Below are 22627 nucleotides of genomic sequence, written 5' to 3'. Positions count from 1 at the left end.
GTGTGTCCTGGATCTGTTTCATTCCATCCATTTAGTAAAGCCTGGCCAGCTGAAACACCACAGCTGGACAGGACGCCCATGTCTTCTGTTTCATTCCATCCATTTAGTAAAGCCTGGCCAGCTGAAACACCACAGCTGGACAGGACGCCCATGTCTTCTGTTTCATTCCATCCATTTAGTAAAGCCTGGCCAGCTGAAACACCACAGCTGGACAGGACGCCCATGTCTTCTGTTTCATTCCATCCATTTAGTAAAGCCTGGCCAGCTGAAACACCACAGCTGGACAGGACGCCCATGTCTTCTGTTTCATTCCATCCATTTAGTAAAGCCTGGCCAGCTGAAACACCACAGCTGGACAGGACGCCCATGTCTTCTGTTTCATTCCATCCATTTAGTAAAGCCTGGCCAGCTGAAACACCACAGCTGGACAGGACGCCCATGTCTTCTGTTTCATTCCATCCATTTAGTAAAGCCTGGCCAGCTGAAACACCACAGCTGGACAGGACGCCCATGTCTTCTGTTTCCTTCAGCAGTGTGTTGGGCAACCTGTTGCAATGTCAGCCAGGGTTAATACAGGAACTCCTTCATGTCAGGGTGTTTGTTCTGCTTTATTTATCCAGGTCTCATTGAGATAATCTGCTACAACGGAGACCTGGTAGGACCTGGTAAGAGAGAGACTGTAAAGTCTCAGGCCCTGCTGCCTGACGAGTACTGATGGTTGGATGGCCACTACTAGCCAGTAAGACATCCTGCCCTTGACAGTGGAAGTGGAACCTCTCATGTCCCGTCACTGTGATGCCATTGGTTTTGGAAAGTGGGATCTGTGAGGTCATTGGGGTTAATATGGAGAGGTCACTGTACAGTGAGCACTCCTTAACTCTCCTTCCTGCCCTCGTCTTATCAGGCTCTGCTCAGCCTGCTGACGTCATGTGAAGGATCTGCTCCTGTTAATAATTCATCCATCTCCCGTTTTGTCTGCCCTTTGGTATCCTCCAGACAGCCACTTCCACTCATTCTACACACACAGGGACACACAGGGACACACAGGGACGCACAGGGACGCACAGAGACGCACGCACAGAGAGAGAGACACAGTTCTGCCTCACATTCTCAGTAGAAAGCCTCTGCAACAGTTGTCAGATGGTATCAAAGGTTATGATTTCCATATAGCCGATCATTTGTTTGTCTGTTTGCTCTTATACAGGATGTTACACCTGTTTGTAGCAGCTATATGTCAACCATGTTGTGTGGAAGAACTATAAGACACATATGGGACACCTTATCAAAGAGGGAGGATTCTTTTGGGTGTTATCCTAGTTTGTGTGTTTGGCTGTGCAGTTGACCCTTGAGTCCTATGGGTAATGGTGAGAGAGACAGTTCACCAGGCTCCTCAGAGGAGGGAGCTCTTCCAACTCAATTTAAATGTATTTCCACCGGGGCCCACCGGTGTAACTGCTTGCTGCTGACTGTACAGTGAACTGCATGATTGTAGATGGTTTACTAACGTGTTTGTTCTTGTAGCTATGTTGACTGACGTGACAAAGGTTTTTTTTGCCTGGTCACAGACAGCTGATGTGTTGTGCACTGAAGTCCACAAGCGAAGGGAAAAGGTGAGAGGAGGAGAGCGCGTAGATAGATGTGAGAAGGAATGATATATTCAGCGAACTGTTTGTATGTGGCTGCTATGAAAGTGATCTGTGTTTACGTGTGATCAAGGGTGTATTCATTGTGCCGATTCTGTTGAAAAAGGAAGCGAACGAAACGGGGACAAACATACCTGAATTTGTCCAATAGAAACTCTCGTTTGCAACTGTACCAATGATTACTCCCTAGATCAGCTAGATGCAGGCAAGAGTGTACAAGGCGGTATTAAATATGTCATCTCCTGTCTGTCACCTTGATTACTCAGATTTCACCTACGCTGTAAACTTGTAACCTTCCATTCATAGGCCAGGTTGAAACAACCTCATGATGGGGACAGTATCATGTGGTAGCCTGAACCTATCAATGTTACATTGAGCTGGGTGATTTCTAATATGCATGACAATCATCCACTATTCTGTAATAGAAATAAGGCCCTGTTGAGGAGATGTATCATCCTCTCTCATGTTGAATGGCGCCGACCTCCCCTGGTCTGTGTTTTAAGCAGTACACTATAATAGTACATTCTACTACTGGACCCTGTTGGAGCGTTTTATCTACAGATGTTAGGACACAGTCCGTTGTTTTCATATGGCTTAATGGGAATACATTACAATAATATCAATGGGAGAGCTCAACAGCCTCTACATTTGGTGAACAGGATGTCCGTTTTAATACAACAACTCTACCTTTTATGTAATCATGTTTCCCAAAGAGAAACTAACCCTTGACTTATCTTTCCAGACATTATTGGTATTACAATAAACAGAGTATTTTATGAATAAATGCTATCTGACTGAGTGCTCTTCTATTCTCGTTTCACACAAACTAGTATTCATACCAAAACCCAGACTGCTTTTAAGGAACTAAATGGACAAACCTACTTGAGCTCTTTCAACCCTGAGCACAACATGGCTTATTGGCTAACATTTGTAATATTGGTTTGCATTGTCAGAACTGAGCCCTTTGAAAACACAAAAGCAGCTGTAACTGACATTGTGCTCTCTGGGTGGGCGTGGTTTTGAAAGGCTCCCCTGGTCTGTGTTTTAAGGAGGACACAGATAGGGTGAGCTCCCCTGGTCTGTGTTTTAAGGAGGACAACAGACAGGGTGAGCTCCCCTGGTCTATGTTTTAAGGAGGACAACAGACAGGGTGAGCTCCCCTGGTCTGTGTTTTAAGGAGGACAACAGACAGGGTGAGCTCCCCTGGTCTGTGTTTTAAGGAGGACAACAGACAGGGTGAGCTCCCCTGGTCTGTGTTTTAAGGAGGACAACAGACAGGGTGAGCTCATGGTCCTACTTTAAGAAGGTGTGTCTCATCCTGCCCAGCTCCTTGTTCACACACTCCCTCTCATTCTCTCTTTCAACCTCCTCCCTCACGGTCTTTCAGGGCCAAAACAAACACCTCCACTTGGACTCGACTACCCTATGCCTGCCAGTGCCCATGACTCATTGTGGGAGGCGAGGGCACAAGAAAAATGGCCTCTCTTGTACAAATTCAAACAGTAATGCAAGCTACAGAAACAGTTTAGACACACCAAGTACAGCTTTTTCCCTTCAAGACTTGAGTCCTTTCCATCCTCTGAAACAGGCCGCACTCAGTGTTTGTGCACATGGCTATGAGCTGACTGCCAATGTGTTTACTATCAGAATTGAGCAGCAGAGTTAAAACCATATTCCTCCAACATGCCCTGCCATCACCGTTTTCACATACTGTATGTAGTATTATGTATGACTGACATCTCTCTCTCTCTCTCTCTCTCTCTCTCTCTCTCTCTCTCTCTCTCTCTCTCTCTCTCTCTCTCTCTCTCCTGTCTCTCTCTCTCCTGTCTCTCTCTCTCCTGTCTCTCTCTCCTGTCTCTCTCTTTCTCTCTCTCTCCTTTCTCTCTCTCCTGTCTCTCTCTCTCCTGTCTCTCTCTCTCTCCTGTCTCTCTCTCCTCTCTCTCCTGTCTCTCCTCTCTCTCTCTCTCTCTTGTCTCTCTCTCTCTCCTCTCTCTCCTCTCTCTCTCTCTCTCTCTCTCTCCTGTCTCTCTCTCCTGTCTCTCTCTCTCTCCTGTCTCTCTCTTTCTCTCTCTCGTCTCTCTCTTTCTCTCTCTCTCCTGTCTCTCTCTTTCTCTCTCTCTCTCCTGTCTCTCTCTCCTGTCTCTCTCTTTCTCTCTCTCTCCTGTCTCTCTCTTTCTCTCTCTCTCCTGTCTCTCTCTCTCCTGTCTCTCTCTCCTCTCTCTCCTGTCTCTCCTCTCTCTCTCTCTCTCCTGTCTCTCTCTCTCTCCTCTCTCTCCTGTCTCTCTCTCTCTCCTCTCTCTCCTCTCTCTCTCTCTCTCTCCTGTCTCTCTCTTTCTCTCTCTCTCCTGTCTCTCTCTTTCTCTCTCTCTCCTGTCTCTCTCTTTCTCTCTCTCTCCTGTCTCTCTCTTTCTCTCTCTCTCCTGTCTCTCTCTCTCCTGTCTCTCTCTCTCCTGTCTCTCTCTCTCCTGTCTCTCTCTCTCTCCTGTCTCTCTCTCCTCTCTCTCCTGTCTCTCCTCTCTCTCTCTCTCTCTCTCCTGTCTCTCTCTCCTGTCTCTCTCTCTCTCCTGTCTCTCAATTAAATTAAATTCATGGGAAACATATGTTAACATTGCCAAAGCAAGTGAGGTGGATAATATACAAAAGTGAAATAAACAATAAAAATTAACAGTAAACATTACACATACAGAAATGTCAAAACAATAAAGACATTACAAATGTCATATTATACACTATATATATAAAATATATATAGTGTTGTAACAATGTACAAATGGTTAAAGAACACAAGGGAAAATAAATAAGCATAAATATGGGTTGTATTTACAATGGTGTTTGTTCTTCACTGGTTGCCCTTTTCTTGTGGCAACAGGTCACAAATCTTGCTGCTGTGATGGAACACTGTGGTATTTCACCCAGTAGATATGGGAGATTATCAAAATGGGATTTGTTTTTGAATTTTTTGTGGATCTGTGTAATCTGAGGGAAATATGTATCACTAATATGGTCATATGTTGGACAGGAGGTTAGGAAGTGCAGCTCAGTTTCCACCTCCTTTTGTGGGCAGTGTGAACATAGCCTGTCTTCTCTTGAGAGCCAGGTCTGTCTACGGCGGCCTTTCTCAATAGCAAGGCTATGCTCACTAAGTCTGTACATAGTCAAAGCTTTCCTTAAGTTTGGGTCAGTCACAGTGGACAGGTATTCTGCCACTGTATACTCTCTGTTTAGGGCCAAATAGCATTCTAGTTTTCTCTGTTTTTTTTGTTAATTCTTTCCAATGTGTCAAGTAATTATCTTTTTGTTTTCTCATGATTTGGTTGGGTCTAATTGTGCTGCTGTCCTGGGGCTCTGTGGGGTGTGTTTGTGAACAGAGCCCCAGGACCAGCTTGTTTAGGGGACTCTTCTCCAGGTTCATCTCTCTAGAGGTGATGGCTTTGTTATGGAAGGTTTGGGAATTGCTTCCTTTTAGATGGTTGTAGAATTTAACAGCTCTTTTCTGGATTTTGATAATTAGTGGGTATCGGCTTAATTCTGCTCTGCATGCATTATTTGGTGTTCTACGTTATACACGGAGGATATTTTTGCAGAATTCTGTATGCAGAGTCTCAATTTGGGGTTTGTCCCATTTTGTGAAGTCTTGGTTGGTGAGCGGACCCCAGACCTCACAACCGTAAAGGGCAATGGGCTCTATGACTGATTCAAGTATTTTTAGCCAGATCCTAATTGGTATGTTGAAATTTATGTTCCTTTTGAGGGCATACAATGCCCTTCTTGCCTTGTCTCTCAGATCGTTCTCAGCTTTGTGGAAGTTACCTGTGGCGCTGATGTTTAGGCCAAGGTATGTATAGTTTTTTGTGTGTTCTAGGGCAACAGTGTCTAGATGGAATTTGTATTTGTGGTCCTGGCGACTGGACCTTTTTTGGAACACCATTATTTTGGTCTTACTGAGATTTACTGTCAGGGCCCAGGTCTGACCGAATCTGTGCAGAAGATCTAGGTGCTGCTGTAGGCCCTCCTTGGTTGGTGACAGAAGCACCAGATCATCAGCAAACAGTAGACATTTTATTTCAGATTCTAGCAGGGTGAGGCCGGGTGCTGCAGACTTTTCTAGTGCCTGCGCCAATTCGTTGATATATATTTTGAAGAGGTTGGGGCTTAGGCTGCATCCCTGTCTCACCCCACGACCCTGTATGAAGAAATGTGTGTGTTTTTTGCCAATTTTAACCACACACTTGTTGTTTGTCTACATGGATTTTATAATGTCGAATGTTTTACTCTCTCTCTGTCTCTCTCTCTCTCTCCTGTCTCTGTCGTGCTCTCTCTCTCTCTCTCTGTCGTGCTCTCTCTCTCCTGTCTCTGTCGCTCTCTCTCTCTCTCTCTCTCTCTCTCTCTCTCTCTCTCTCTCTCTCTCTCTCTCTCTCTCTCTCTCTCTCCTCTGTCGCTCTCTCTCTCCTGTCTCTGTCGCGCTCTCTCTTTCTCTCTCTCTCTCTCTCCCTCCTGTCTCTGTCGCTCTCTCTCTCTCTCCCTCCTGTCTCTGTCGCACTCTCTCTCTCCCTCCTGTCTCTGTCGCACTCTCTCTCTCTCTCTCTCTCTCTCTCCTGTCTCTGTCGCTCTCTGTCGCTCTTTCTCTCTCTGTGTCGCTCTCTCTCTCTCTCTCTCTTCTCTCTCTCTCCTCTCTCTCTCTCTCTCTCTCTCTCTCTGTCTCTCTCTATCTCTCTCCTGTCTCTCTCGCTCTCTCCTGTCTCTCTCTCTCTCTCTCTCTCCTGTCTCTCTCTCTCTCTCCTGTCTCTGTCGCTCTCTATCTCTCCTGTCTCTGTCGCTCTCTATCTCTCCTGTCTCTGTCGCTCTCTCTCTCTCCTGTCTCTGTCGCTCTCGCTCCTGTCTGTCACCCTCGCTCTCTCTCCTGTCTCTGTTGCTCTCGCTCTCTCTCCTGTCTCTGTCGCTCTCTCTCTCTCTCTCCTGTCTCTGTCGCTCTCTCTCTCTCTCTCCTGTCTCTCTCTCTCTCCTGTCTCTGTCGTGCTCGCTCTCTCCTGTCTCTGTCGCTCGCTCTCTCTCTCTCCTGTCTCTCTCTCTCCTGTCTGTCGCTCTCTCTCTCTCTCTCTCTCTCTCTCTCTCTCTCTCTCTCTCTCTCTCTCTGTCTCTCTCTCTCCTGTCTCGCTCTCTCTCCTGTCTCTGTCGCTCTCTCTCTCTCCTGTCTCTGTCGCTCGCTCTCTCTCTCTCCTGTCTCTCTCTCCTTTCGCTCTACAGGGGGACATAGAGAAGGGTCTGGAGATGAAGAAACTGGTTCTGTCTGGCTTCCTGGCCAGTGAGGAGATCTACATCAACCAGCTGGAGGCTCTACTACTGGTGACACACACGCACACGCACACACGCGCACACACACACACACACATACACACCGACCTTAAGAGTGCTGTCTGTATGGGACAGTACAGGACAGCATTAGCCCCTCAGGCCAGTGGCTCCAATTAGAGCCACATCGGAGAGTGGGTTTCCAAAAGCACTGTGTTTTCAAGAAGCCCAATACTTATCTCTGGGAGTGCTATTAGTGGTTAGGGGTCAGTCACATTTAGAACAGGACAAGGCCAAGTGTTTCCCCAGACAGAAAATTACAATGACTGTCCAACTGCAGCGTGATGCAACTGCAGCATGATGTCACATCCTGTCTCTCTCTGCAGGAATGTATGTTCAAAGTGCAGCCTTCACATCATGAGCAACATCATGACATTAAGCACAATATCCAGTTTTTCAGAATGGTTTTAAAGACCATAACCTCCTCATCCTCCAGTAGATCCTGGTTCCTCCCAGGTGTAACCTAGCGCTTATCTTCCTGTAGTGCTAGAGTTGAGGCTTATCTTCCCGCAGTGCTAGAGTTGAGGCTTATCTTCCCGCAGTGCTAGAGTTGAGGCTTATCTTCCCGCAGTGCTAGGGTTGAGGCTTATCTTCCCGCAGTGCTAGGGTTGAGGCTTATCTTCCCGCAGTGCTAGGGTTGAGGCTTATCTTCCCGCAGTGCTAGGGTTGAGGCTTATCTTCCCGCAGTGCTAGGGTTGAGGCTTATCTTCCCGCAGTGCTAGGGTTGAGGCTTATCTTCCCGCAGTGCTAGGGTTGAGGCTTATCTTCCCGCAGTGCTAGGGTTGAGGCTTATCTTCCCGCAGTGCTAGGGTTGAGGCTTATCTTCCCGCAGTGCTAGAGTTGAGGCTTATCTTCCCAGAGTGCTAGGGTTGAGGCTTATCTTCCCGCAGTGCTAGGGTTGAGGCTTATCTTCCCGCAGTGCTAGGGTTGAGGCTTTTCTTCCCGCAGTGCTAGGGTTGAGGCTTATCTTCCCGCAGTGCTAGGGTTGAGGCTTATCTTCCCGCAGTGCTAGGGTTGAGGCTTATCTTCCCGCAGTGCTAGGATTGAGGCTTATCTTCCCGCAGTGCTAGAGTTGAGGCTTATCTTCCCGCAGTGCTAGGGTTGAGGCTTATCTTCCCGTAGTGCTAGGGTTGAGGCTTATCTTCCCGCAGTGCTAGGGTTGAGGCTTATCTTCCCGCAGTGCTAGGGTTGAGGCTTATCTTCCTGCAGTGCTAGGGTTGAGGCTTATCTTCCCGCAGTGCTAGGGTTGAGGCTTATCTTCCCGCAGTGCTAAATCAAAATCAAATCAAATGTATTTATATAGCCCTTCGTACATCAGCTGATATCTCAAAGTGCTGTACAGAAACCCAGCCTAAAACCCCAAACAGCAAGCAATACAGGTGTAGAAGCAAGGTGGCTAGGAAAAACTCCCTAGAAAGGCCAAAACCTAGGAAGAAACCTAGAGAGGAACCAGGCTATGTGGGGTGGCCAGTCCTCTTCTGGCTGTGCCGGGTGGAGATTATAACAGAACATGGCCAAGATGTTCAAATGTTCATAAATGACCAGCATGGTCGAATAATAATAAGGCAGAACAGTTGAAACTGGAGCAGCAGCACGGCCAGGTGGACTGGTGACAGCAAGGAGTCATCATGTCAGGTAGTCCTGGGGCATGGTCCTAGGGCTCAGGTCCTCCGAGAAAGAGAGAAAGAGAGAAGGAGAGAATTAGAGAAGGCACACTTAGATTCACACAGGACACCGAATAGGACAGGATAAGTACTCCAGATATAACAAACTGACCCTAGCCCCCCGACACATAAACTACTGCAGCATAAATACTGGAGGCTGAGACAGGAGGGGTCAGGAGACACTGTGGCCCTATCCGAGGACACCCCCGGACAGGGCCAAACAGGAAGGATATAACCCAACCCACTTTGCCAAAGCACAGCCCCCACACCACTAGAGGGATATCTTCAACCACCAACTTACCATCCTGAGACAAGGCTGAGTATAGCCCACAAAGACCTCCGCCACGGCACAACCCAATGGGGGGGGGGGGCGCCAACCCAGACAGGATGACCACATCAGTGAATCAACCCACTCAGGTGACGCACCCCCTCCAGGGACGGCATGCGAGAGCCCCAGTAAGCCAGTGACTCAGCCCCTGTAATAGGGTTAGAGGCAGAGAATCCCAGTGGAAAGAGGGGAACCGGCCAGGCAGAGACAGCAAGGGCGGTTCGTTGCTCCAAACTTTTCCGTTCACCCTCCCACTCCTGGGCCAGACTACACTCAATCATATGACCCACTGAAGAGATGAGTCTTCAGTAGAGACTTAAAGGTTGAGACCGAGTTTGCGTCTCTGACATGGGTAGGCAGACCGTTCCATAAAAATGGAGCTCTATAGGAGAAAGCCCTGCCTCCAGCTGTTTGCTTAGAAATTCTAGGGACAATTAGGAGGCCTGCGTCTTGTGACCGTAGCGTACGTGTAGGTATGTACGGCAGGACCAAATCAGAGAGATAGGTAGGAGCAAGCCCATGTAATGCTTTTTGTAGGTTAGCAGTAAAACCTTGAAATCAGCCCTTGCTTTGACAGGAAGCCAGTGTAGAGAGGCTAGAACTGGAGTAATATGATCAATTTTTTTGGTTCTAGTCAGGATTCTAGCAGCCGTATTTAGCACTAACTGAAGTTTATTTAGTGCTTTATCCGGGTAGCCGGAAAGTAGAGTATTGCAGTAGTCTAACCTAGAAGTGACAAAAGCATGGATTAATTTTTCTGCATCATTTTTGGACAGAAAGTTTCTGATTTTTGCAATGTTACGTAGATGGAAAAAAGCTGTCCTTGAAATGGTCTTGATATGTTCTTCAAAAGAGAGATCAGGGTCCAGAGTAACGCCGAGGTCCTTCACAGTTTTATTTGAGACGACTGTACAACCATTAAGATTAATTGTCAGATTCAACAGAAGATCTCTTTGTTTCTTGGGACCTAGAACAAGCATCTCTGTTTTGTCCGAGTTTAAAAGTAGAAAGTTTGCAGCCATCCACTTCCTTATGTCTGAAACACATGCTTCTAGCAAGGGCAATTTTGGGGCTTCACCATGTTTCATTGAAATGTACAGCTGTGTGTCATCCGCATAGCAGTGAAAGTTAACATTATGTTTTCGAATAAGATCCCCAAGAGGTAAAATATATAGTGAAAACAATAGTGGTCCTAAAACGGAACCTTGAGGAACACCGAAATTTACAGTTGATTTGTCAGAGGACAAACCATTCACAGAGACAAACTGATATCTTTCCGACAGATAAGATCTAAACCAGGCCAGAACTTGTCCATGTAGACCAATTTGGGTTTCCAATCTCTCCAAAAGAATGTGGTGATCGATGGTATCAAAAGCAGCACTAAGGTCTAGGAGCACGAGGACAGATGCAGAGCCTCGGTCCGATGCCATTACAATGTCATTTACCACCTTCACAAGTGCCGTCTCAGTGCTATGAAGGGGTCTAAAACCAGACTGAAGCATTTCGTATACATTGTTTGTCTTCAGGAAGGCAGTGAGTTGTTGCGCAACAGCCTTTTCTAAAATTTTGGAGAGGAATGGAAGATTCGATATAGGCCGATAGTTCTTTATATTTTCTGGGTCAAGGTTTGGCTTTTTCAAGAGAGGCTTTATTACTGCCACTTTTAGTGAGTTTGGTACACATCCGGTGGATAGAGAGCCGTTTATTATGTTCAACATAGGAGGGCCAAGCACAGGAAGCAGCTCTTTCAGTAGTTTAGTTGGAATAGGGTCCAGTATGCAGCTTGAAGGTTTAGAGGCCATGATTATTTTCATCATTGTGTCAAGAGATATATTACTAAAACACTTGAGCGTCTCTCTTGATCCTAGGTCCTGGCAGAGTTGTGCAGACTCAGGACAACTGAGCTTTGAAGGAATACGCAGATTTAAGGAGGAGTCCGAAATTTGCTTTCTAATAATCATAATCTTTTCTTCAAAGAATTTCATGAATTTATCACTGCTAAAGTGAAAGTCATCCTCTCTTGGGGAATGCTGCTTTTTAGTTAGCTTTGCGACAGTATCAAAAAGGAATTTCGGATTGTTCTTATTTTCCTCAATTAAGTTAGAAAAATAGGATGATCGAGCAGCAGTAAGGGCTCTTCAGTACTGTCTTTCCAAGCTAGTCGGAAGACTTCCAGTTTGGTGTGGCGCCATTTCCGTTCCAATTTTCTGGAAGCTTGCTTCAGAGCTCGGGTATTTTCTGTGTACCAGGCAGCTAGTTTCTTATGAGAAATGTTTTTAGGGGTGCAACTGCATCTAGGGTATTGCGCAAGGTTAAATTGAGTTCCTAAGTTAGGTGGTTAACTGATTTTTGTCCTCTGGCGTCCTTGGGTAGACAGAGGGAATCTGGAAGGACATCAAGGAATCTTTGTGTTGTCTGTGAATTTATAGCATGACTTTTGATGATCCTTGGTTTGGGTCTGAGCAGATTATTTGTTGCAATTGCAAACGTAATAAAATGGTGGTCCGATAGTCCAGGATTATGAGGAAAAACATTAAGATCCACAACATTTATTCCATGGGACAAAACTAGGTCCAGCGTATGACTGTGACAGTGAGTGGGTCCAGAGACATGTTGGACAAAACCCACTGAGTCGATGATGGCTCCGAAAGCCTTTTGGAGTGGGTCTGTGGACTTTTCCATGTGAATATTAAAGTCACCAAAGATTAGAATATTATCCGCTATGACTACAAGGTCCGATAGGAATTCAGGGAACTCAGTGAGGAACGCTGTATATGGCCCAGGAGGCCTGTAAACAGTAGCTATAAAAAGTGATTGAGTAGGCTGCATAGATTTCATGACAAGAAGCTCAAAAGACGAAAACGTCATTGTTTTTTTTGTAAATTGAAATTTGCTATCGTAAATGTTAGCAACACCTCCGCCTTTGCGGGATGCACGGGGGATATGGTCACTAGTGTAGCCAGGAGGTGAGGCCTCATTTAACACAGTAAATTCATCAGGCTTAAGCCATGTTTCAGTCAGGCCAATCACATCAAGATTATGATCAGTGATTAGTTCATTGACTATAATTGCCTTTGAAGTAAGGGATCTAACATTAAGTAGCCCTATTTTGAGATGTGAGGTATCATGATCTCTTTCAATAATGACAGGAATGGAGGTGGTCTTTATCCTAGTGAGATTGCTAAGGCGAACACCGCCATGTTTAGTTTTGCCCAACCTAGGTCGAGGCACAGACACGGTCTCAATGCTGATAGCTGAGCTGACTACACTGACTGTGCTAGTGGCAGACTCCACTATGCTGGCAGGCTGGCTAACAGCCTGCTGCCTGGCCTGCACCCTATTTCATTGTGGAGCTAGAGGAGTTAGAGCCCTGTCTATGTTGGTAGATAAAATGAGAGCACCCCTCCAGCTAGGATGGAGTCCGTCACTCCTCAGCAGGTCAGGCTTGGTCCTGTTTGTGGGTGAGTCCCAGAAAGAGGGCCAATTATCTACAAATTCTATCTTTTGGGAGGGGCAGAAAACAGTTTTCAACCAGCGATTGAGTTTTGAGACTCTGCTGTAGAGCTCATCACTCCCCCTAACTGGGAGGGGGCCAGAGACAATTACTTGATGCCGACACATCTTTTTAGCTGATTTACACGCAGAAGCTATGTTGCGCTTGGTGATCTCTGACTGTTTCATCCTAACATCGTTGGTGCCGACGTGGATAACAATATCTCTATACTCTCTACACTCGCCAGTTTTAGCTTTAGCCAGCACCATCTTCAGATTAGCCTTAACGTCGGTAGCCCTGCCCCCCGGTAAACAGTGAATGATCGCTGGATGATTCGTTTTAAGTCTAATACTGCGGGTAATGGAGTCGCCAATGACTAGAGTTTTCTATTTGTCAGAGCTAAAGGTGGGAAGCTTCGGCGTCTCAGACCCCGTAAAGGGAGGAGTAGAGACCAGAGAAGACTCGGCCTCTGACTACGACCCGCTGCTTAATGGGGAAAACCGGTTGAAAGTTTCTGTCGGCTGAATGAGCGACACCGGTTGAGCGTTCCTACAGCATTTCCTTCCAGAAACCGTGAGAAAGTTGTCCGGCTGCGGGGACTGTGCCAGGGGATTTATACTACTATCTGTACTTACTGGTGGCACAGACGCTGTTTCATCCTTTCCTACACTGAAATTACCCTTGCCTAGCGATTGCGTCTGAAGCTGGGCTTGTAGCACAGCTATCCTCGCCGTAAGGCGAGTACAGCGACTGCAATTAGAAGGCATCATGTTAATGTTACTACTTAGCTTCGGGTTGAGGCTTATCTTCCCGCAGTGCTAGGGTTGAGGCTTATCTTTCTGCAGTGCTAGGGTTGAGGCTTATCTTCCTGCAGTGCTAGAGTTGAGGCTTATCTTCCCGCAGTGCTAGAATTGAGGCTTATCTTCCTGCAGTGCTAGAGTTGAGGCTTATCTTCCCGCAGTGCTAGAGTTGAGGCTTATCTTCCTGCAGTGCTAGAGTTGAGGCTTATCTTCCCGCAGTGCTAGAGTTGAGGCTTATCTTCCTGCAGTGCTAGAGTTGAGGCTTATCTTCCCGCAGTGCTAGAGTTGAGGCTTATCTTCCCGCAGTGCTAGGGTTGAGGCTTATCTTCCCGCAGTGCTAGGGTTGAGGCTTATCTTCACGCAGTGCTAGGGTTGAGGCTGTTTGACATGTGTGTGTTTGTCCTGATAAAGTCCAGTGGGCCCGGACGGTCCGTTTCCTGGTTGTGTTTATCTGGTTTGGTCCTCCACCAGCGCTCTGTTCAGACAGACTCTGCTGTCCGGCTCTGTCTCAATGAAAACAAAGCCATCCGGCTTCATCCTGCCAAGGTGGTGTTACCTACCTGAACACCGCATTAGCCTGTGAATAACTCATGGTTATGTCAATGGGTCAAAACAAGTGTATTTCGGCCAAAGCATCATCATTTGTGAAGCTGATGTACTCTAAGCTTATTCCTAATTTTTGAACAGTGACGTTATTGTTATGACACTGATTTTCAACCTGGATGTGGAGATGAGTGTGACCTGACCTGGTGATGTGATTCTGTTTTGATTGGAGGGAAGAGATGGATGATCCCAGGCTTATCAAGTCCAGATAAGAATTCAGAGAGCTGTGATCTCACTGTAGTACATAAAGCTTACAGATGTTTTTTACCAACCTTTTTGGATGTTTTTTCCTGTCTGTAATCGTGGTCTGTTCAGAGCGGTTTTTCCCTCCGTGCTGGAAGGAACAGCAGTCCTGTGTTCTCCTATCTTTAGTCATGCTGCAGTGCCCTAATGTCACGAAAGGACTACACTGTTGACCACTGCCCAGGATAATGATTATTTATCTGTTGACCACTGCCCAGGATAATGATTATGTATCTGTTGACCTCTGCCCAGGATAATTATTATTTATCTGTTGACCACTGCCCAGGATAATGATTATGTATCTGTTGACCACTGCCCAGGATAATGATTATGTATCTGTTGACCACTGCCCAGGATAATGATTATGTATCTGTTGACCACTGCCCAGGATAATGATTATGTATCTGTTGACCACTGCCCAGGATAATGATGATGTATCTGTTGACCACTGCCCAGGATAATGGTTATTTATCTGTTGACCACTGCCCAGGATAATGATTATTTATCTGCTAACCACTGCCCAGGATAATGATTATTTATCTGCTGACCACTGCCCAGGATAATGATTATTTATCTGCTAACCACTGCCCAGGATAATGATTATTTATCTGCTGACCACTGCCCAGGATAATGATTATTTATCTGCTGACCACTGCCCAGGATAATGATTATTTATCTGTTGACCACTGCCCAGGATAATGATTATTTATCTGCTGACCACTGCCCAGGATAATGATTATTTAACTGTTGAAAGTGTCAGTGCTTGTTTACAGACATACACATATTACACATATATTAACTCTCTTGTGTGTGTGTGTGTGTGTGTGTGTGTGTGTGTGTGTGTGTGTGTGTGTGTGTGCAGCCCATGCGCCCCCTGAAGGCGACAGCCACCACGTCCCAGCCGGTGCTGACCATACAGCAGGTAGAGACCATCTTCTATAAGATCCAAGACATCTTTGCGATCCACAAAGAGTTCTACGACGCCCTCCTCCCTCACATACAACAGTGGGATGAGAAGGTCGCAGTCGGACACCTCTTCAAGAAACTGGTAAGACTGGCAATCAATCAATCAAATCAATCTATCAATCCATCCAACTCATTATCAAGCCCTTGATTTAGTGAATTAGGTGTGTTAGGCTGTGTGCAGACAGGCAGACTAATTCTGTAATCTTGGTCTTTTGACCAATCACATCAGATCTTTTCACGTTAGCTTTTATTCCAGATCTGATTGGTCAAAGGACCAATTAGTGAAAAAAAGATCATATTTGGGCTGCCTGTCTAAATGCAGCCTTAGTAGTACTGGGTTGTAATACAAACCTGCACCCCGTGAGTCCCAAGAAGGCTTGAAGAACAGGAAGTTGAAGGACAACTTAGTCTAGTTCCAATAAATCACTGTTTTGAGTGACTATTCACCTTGTTGCAGTAAAATGAAGCACAAGTAGATATGGTGGTATCACATTCCTCTGTTCAAACTCTGCTTCTGTTCAATCTACAGTCTATACCCCTCTAGGATAAACATTCAATTAGACCAGGTTCTGCCGAGCCATTAGTCCCTAGTCTGCTCCTCCTCTCCTCTCCTCTCCTCTCCTCTCCTCTCCTCTCCTCTCCTCTTCTCTTCTCTTCTCTTCTCTCCTTTTCTTTTTTCCTCTCTCCTCTTTTCCTCTCTCCTCTTTTCTCTCTTCTCTTCTATTTTCTCCTCTCCTCTCCTCTTTTCTCTTCTCTCCCTCTCTTCTCTTCTCCGCTCCACTTTTCTCTTCTCCTCTTTTCTCTTCTTTTCTCTTCTCTCCTCTTTTTCTCTCTTCTCTTTTCTCTCTTCTCTTCTCTTCTCCCCCTTCTCTTCTCTCCTCTTCTCTTTTCTCCCCTTCTCTTCTCTTCTCTCCTCTTTTCTCCCCTTCTCTCCTTTTCTTTTCTCCTCTCCTCTTTTCTCCTCTCCTCTTTTCTCCCCTTCTCTCATTTTCTTTTTTCCTCTCCTCTTTTCCTCTCTTCTCTTTTCTCTCTTCTCTTCTATTTTCTTCTCTCTTCTCCTCTTCTCCCCCTTCTCTTTTCTCCTTTTCTCCTTTTCTCTCTTCTCCTCTTCTCTTCTCCCCCTTCTATTTTCTCCTTTTCTCTTTTCTCCTCCTCTCTTTTCTCGTCTCTTCTCTCTTTTCTCTTCTCTCCTCTTTTCTCTCCTCTTTTCTCTCTTTTCTCTCTTCTCTTCTATCTTCTCTTTTCTCTTCTCTTCCCTTTTCTCTCTTCTCTTCTCTCCTCTTCTCTTCTCTTCTCCCCCTCATTCTCTCCCTCTTCCTCTCCCTATGTCTCTCCTGTCTTTTCTTTCTCTCCATCTTCCTCTCCCTATGTCTCTCCTGTCTTTTCTTTCTCTCCCTCTTCTTCTTCCTATGTCTCTCCTGTCTTTTCTTTCTCTCCATCTTCCTCTCCCTATGCCCCTCCTCCACTCTTTCTCTCCCTCTTCCTCTCCCTGTCTCTCCTGTAGTTTATTTCTCCCCCTCTGCTTCTCTCTCTGTCTGTGTGTAAGCAGACAGTGTAGTATCAGTGAGTGAGTGTTAATGGGATGTAATATCTCACATTAGGCCCAGTCTCTTTCCTGCATTACTCTGCTCATTAATCCGCAGAGTGTGGAGAGGGTGGGGACGTTTCTCCTGATTGGGTAAGGGAAGGCTTCCATTTAATCTGATTGGGTTAGCAGTGTTCTGTCCCTCATAAGGAAGGTCTCTAAAGGAGTTAGGGCTCCTCATGATACAACACCACTCTGTGACAGAGCAGACTGATGTGATTCACAGTTAGTACAGTGTTCCACTTACTATGGTGTTTTGTGACTGTGTAATGTTTTGTCAGAAGCAACGTTTTAATCTATATTTTAAATTGGATAAAATCATTTGTAATGTGCATTATACTTACGTAACTGTATGATTAGGTTAACTCATTTAGTACATATGTTAGTGGAAGACATTAATAAGCAGATGTCAAATTACACCCGTGCGTACACACACATTTTGTTACTTCCTGATGAAGCCATCTATTTTGTGAAGTGCACCAGTCCCTCCTGCAGCAAAGCACCCTCACAACATGATGCTGCCACCCCCGTGCTTCACGGTTGGGATGGTGTTCTTCAGCTTGCAAGCCTCCCCCTTTTTCCACCAAACATAACGATGGTCATTATGGCCAAACAGTTCTATTTTTGTTTCATCAGACCAGAGGACATTTCTCCAAAAAGTACAATCTTTGTCCCCATGTGCAGTTGCAAACCGTAGTCTGGCTTTTTTATGGCGGTTTTGGAGCAGTGGCTTCTTCCTTGCTGAGCGGCCTTTCAGGTTATGTCGATATAGGACTCGTATTACTGTGGATATAGATACTTTTGTACCTGTTTCTAACATCTTCACAAGGTCCTTTGCTGCTGTTCTGGGATTGATTTGCACTTTTCACACCACAGTACGTTCATCTCTAGGAGACAGAACGCATCTCCTTCCTGAGCGGTATGACGGCTGCATGGTCCCATGTTTATACTTTAGTCCTATTGTTTGTACAGATGGACGTGGTACCTTCAGGTGTTTGGAAATTGCTCCCAATAATGGCATTTTTTTTCTGAGATCTTGGCTGATTTCTTTTGATTTTCCCATGATGCCAAGCAAAGAGGCACTGAGTTTGAAGGTAGGCCTTCAATTTCATCCACAGGTACACCTCCAATTGACTCAAATTATGTCACTTAGCCTATCAGAAGCTTCTAAAGCCATTACATCATTTTCTGGAATTTTCCAAGCTGTTTAAAGGCACAGTCAACTTAGTGTATATAAACTTCTGACCCACTAGAATTGTGAATTGTGATAAGTGAAATAATCTGTCTGTAAACAATTGTTGTAAACATTACTTGTGTGACGCACAAAGTAGATTTAGTTTATTTATTTGAGTTTATTGTATTTTTACAGGGACAGTGCACATTAATCAACGTTTCAGTAAAAGTGCCGGTTTTAGCCAGCCAGCTAATTTTCAACCGCAGTCCCTGGGCAAGTTATTAAAAACAATTACAATATAGACAATCATTGAGCAGTGAGCAGGACAAGCAAGACGTAGCATACAGACAGAGTAACATAGAACACGCAAGACGTAGCATACAGACAGAACAACATAGGACAAGTAAGATGTAGCATACAGACAGAACAACATAGGACAAGTAAGATGTAGCATACAGACAGAACAACATAGGACAAGCAAGACGTAGCATACAGACAGAACAACATAGGACAAGGAAGATGTAGCTTACAGACAGAACAACATAGGACAAGTAAGATGTAGCATACAGACAGAACAACATAGGACAAGTAAGATGTAGCATACAGACAGAACAACATAGGACAAGTAAGATGTAGCATACAGACAGAGCAACATAGGACAAGTAAGATGTAGCATACAGACAGAACAACATAGAACAAAAAGCAGCAAGACAAAATTCATAAAAGCAACAAAGTGTTTCCACACCTCACAAGCTACAGACAACATGGAAAGCGGCAATACACAGCTAGGGATTATGATCACAAATCTGATTGAACTTTAGCCATGTATTCATACATTTTGTGAAAGTATGATAGGTGGGGCAGTTATGTGTGTCTGATGGCAGTGTATTCCAGACATGGGAAGCTCTCACAGAGAAAGCAGATTTACTAAAGGTGCTTTTCTTTAAGGGAACTATACAGTCACCTCTCATGGCAGACCTTGTGGATCTGCTGCCATATGTTTGGGTTTTCTGTTTGGAGGGGGAGCTCAGTATTTTTGTTAAACAGAAAACCTAAGACATGTGTTGGTGTATTGCACAAGATTTTCCCAACTCAGGAGCTCATGCTTTCTGAGGATGTAGCAGTGATGATGGCTATTGGGCTTCCTATCAAGCACTTTGAGAGCCTGTTTGTAGACAGACTGAATAGTTGTTGTACAGCAAGCTTGGTCCCAATAGTCAAGCAGTATGTTAAGTGGGGGAGTATCATAGATGTGAAGTACAGATTTGCTACCTCTGTAGTCAAACAATTTCGTATAAATCGGAAATGAGCTAGGTTGAATTTGGTTATCTGAATTACCTTTTTCACATGCTTTTTAAAAGAGAGGTTGGAATCAAGTATGATGCCAAGGTACTTAAAATCAGATACCACCTGGAGCTTCTCCCCTGACACACAGACATCTGGCTCAGTAGCATCTGTTGCCCTCTTTGTGAAGAACATGCAACAAAAAAAAAATCACATTGAGATGCAAACATGAGTCTCTGAGCCACTTTGTAACCTGGACCATTACAGTAGTGAGTTCTTGTGCAGCTTGTTGTTTGCTCTTTGCATGCACATATATCACTGTATCATCTGCATACAATTGAACTTCAGACCCAGTACAGACAGAAGGCAGATCATTAATGTACAGGTTGAACAGGAGGGGCCCCAGTATTGACCCTTGGGGCACGCCCACATCATAGCTAAGAGTGGGCGACAGCTCATTGCTCACTCTGATGCACTGAGTTCTGACTTCAAGGTATGATTTCATCCATCTCAAGGCATCGGGGGAAAAGTTCAACTTGGACAATTTTGTGATGATAATCTCTTTGTTACCAGTATCAAAAGCCTTCCTTAGGTCCAGAAACACATCCCCAACAACGCCCCCATTGTCCAGTTTGGACCTCACATTTTCCAGAAGAAAACAGTTGGCCGTTTCTGTGGAGTGTTTTGCTCTGAAGCCAAACTGCATGGAGTGTAATGTGAAAGGGCTGTTGTTGAGGTGGGCAATCAGTTGTTCTGCTACACACTTTTCAACAAACTTTGACACCACAGGTAGTATACTAACGGGCCTGTAGTTACTCACGTCAGCAGGGTCGCCCGATTTAAAGATGGCCGTTATTATGGCCGACTTCCATACCCTTGGAAACACCCGAGACCAATAGATGTGTTGGTGATCTTAGTAATGTGGCCAATGAGTGACTCTTTGTAGTTTTTAAGAAAGGTAGAGTGAGCTTCTTTAGAGTGAGCTTCTTTAGAGTGAGCTTCTTTAGAGTGAGCTTCTTTAGAGTGAGCTTCTTTAGAGTGAGCTTCTTTAGAGTGAGCTTCTTTAGAGTGAGCTTCTTTAGAGTGAGCTTCTTTAGAGTGAGCTTCTTTAGAGTGAGCTTCTTTAGAGTGAGCTAATCACCTTGTTCACCTTTGACTCAAAAACGTCCCTTATGATGAAGACAGGTTGAGCATCATTCACTAGCACGAGCCCAATAAACCAGTGGAGGGGTTCTGTGTCAATACCCTGACAGAGTCAATAAAGTAGGAATTGAAGGCTATTGCTATTTCAAATCAAATCAAATTGCATTTGTCACATACACATGGTTAGCAGATGTTAATGCGAGTGTAGCGAAATGCTTGTGCTTCTAGTTCCGACAATGCAGTAATAACCAACAAGTAATCTAACTAACAATTCCAAAACTACTGTCTTATACACAGTGTAAGGGGATAAAGAATATGTACATAAGGATATATGAATGAGTGATGGTACAGAGCAGCATAGACAAGATACAGTAGATGGTATCGAGTACAGTATATACATATGAGATGAGTATGTAAACAAAGTGGCATAGTTAATAAAGTGGCTAGTGATACATGTATTACATAAGGATACAGTCGATGATATAGAGTACAGTATATACGTATGCATATGAGATGCATAATGTAGGGTAAGTAACATTATATAAGGTAGCATTGTTTAAAGTGGCTAGTGATATATTTACATCATTTCCCATCAATTCCCATTATTTAAGTGGCTGGAGTTGAGTCAGTGTCAGTGTGTTGGCAGCAGCCACTCAATGTTAGTGGTGGCTGTTTAACAGTCTGATGGCCTTGAGATAGAAGCTGTTTTTCAGTCTCTCGGCCCCAGCTTTGATGCACCTGTACTGACCTCGCCTTCTGGATGATAGCGGGGTGAACAGGCAGTTGATGTCCTTGATGATCTTTATGGCCTTCCTGTAACATCGAGTGGTGTAGGTGTCCTGGAGGGCAGGTAGTTTGCCCCCGGTGATGCGTTGTGCAGACCTCACTACCCTCTGGAGAGCCTTACGGTTGAGGGCGGAGCAGTTGCCGTACCAGGCGGTGATACAGCCCGCCAGGATGCTCTCGATCGTGCATCTGTAGAAGTTTGTGAGTGCTTTTGGTGACAAGCCGAATTTCTTCAGCCTCCTGAGGTTGAAGAGGCGCTGCTGCGCCTTCTTCACAATGCTGTCTGTGTGAGTGGACCAATTCAGTTTGTCTGTGATGTGTATGCCGAGGAACTTAAAACTTGCTACCCTCTCCACTACTGTTCCATTGATGTGGATAGGGGGGTGTTACCTCTGCTGTTTCCTGCATCCTGTGTTAGATTGTTATTCACCATGATTTCTAGTCTTTTTGCAGTGTTACTATGGTCTTTCCCTGTTAACTTTTTTTAGATTCTCCCAATCAATTTAGAATTTCCCTTTGCTTCACCAATTATGTTAATAAAAAAGTTTGCCTTGGCCTGTCTGATTTCTTTCATCACCTTATTTCTCAACATGGTAAACCTACGTCTGTCATGCTCCAATTTGGATCTTAGGGCTATTTTTAGAGCATAATCTCGTTCTTTCATCAATTTCCAGATTTCTCCATTTAGCCAAGGAAGAGTGCTCTTTTGGCCAGGTTTGGATTAGATTTTCTTTAGGAAACCATTTATTGCAGTCTGGATTGTGGATAGAAAAACCTGACTATCAGCTTCCACGTCTGTATAGGACAAGAGATCATTCCAGTTAATTCCCTTAATTGCATTTTCAAAATAGCTTAATTCACTCTTAGGTATTCTTAGTTGATCCGGCTTTCTAACAGTAGAGAGGTTAAACCTGCTCTTAGACAGCTTTCTGGCTATAAGTGTCAGATTATGATCAGATAGCCCAGTAACCATATTGAATGATTTAGTCACTCTCTCTGGTTTATTACTGATCACCAAACCTGTATATAGCCTCGTTATTGCTATTTTGTTAATATTTACTAAATAAAATAAAAGTTTCTTAGCTCTATTTCTTGAACTGCATTGTTGGTTAAGTGCTTTGTAAGTAAGCATCTACACTGTTGTATTCGGCACATGTGACAAATAACATTTGATTTGACTTAGTCTTATTTTTCATCCAGATGCCACCTTTCATTCTCCTCCTCATCCTCCTCTTCCTCTCTCCACGGTGTTAATATTGTGTCCTCTCCTCTGTGCTCCAGGCCAGCCAGCTGGGGGTGTACAAGGCCTTTGTTGACAACTACAAGACAGCGGTGGAGACAGCAGAGAAATGCAGCCAGGCCAACACCCAGTTCCAGAAGATCTCTGAGGTAAGTGCTGGTCTCTCTCTCTGTCTCTCTCGCGCGCGCCAGCCAGCCGGTAAATTACATCAGTTGTGAGTGCTACAATTTGTACTCGTATAGTGAGTTGTGTGTGTATATTTGTTGTGTGTGTTTGTCCAGCCCTGCAGTCTGCAGCTGCAGCCCCATTCCTCTTCATTAGTCCTC

At 45.0% G+C, this 22627-nt stretch overlaps 1 protein-coding gene across 5 annotated transcripts in view; it reads left to right on the top strand.

The window, feature by feature from the left end:
• Positions 1–22627, top strand: part of LOC139418250 (active breakpoint cluster region-related protein-like) — a 258195-nt gene that overhangs the window by 113179 nt on the left and 122389 nt on the right. For all 5 annotated transcript variants that reach the window (XM_071167563.1, XM_071167561.1, XM_071167560.1 and 2 more), the window contains 3 exons: positions 6888–6986; positions 14986–15171; positions 22343–22450. In XM_071167563.1, the coding sequence (XP_071023664.1) occupies positions 6888–6986; positions 14986–15171; positions 22343–22450 (393 nt within the window). The remainder of the gene's footprint in view (positions 1–6887; positions 6987–14985; positions 15172–22342; positions 22451–22627) is intronic.

This window comes from Oncorhynchus clarkii, chromosome 10 (genome assembly GCF_045791955.1).
Source record: "Oncorhynchus clarkii lewisi isolate Uvic-CL-2024 chromosome 10, UVic_Ocla_1.0, whole genome shotgun sequence".
Taxonomy (NCBI): domain Eukaryota; kingdom Metazoa; phylum Chordata; class Actinopteri; order Salmoniformes; family Salmonidae; genus Oncorhynchus; species Oncorhynchus clarkii.
The sequence above is the reverse complement of the archived record's forward strand: the minus strand, read 5'-3'. Positions and strand labels throughout refer to the sequence as shown.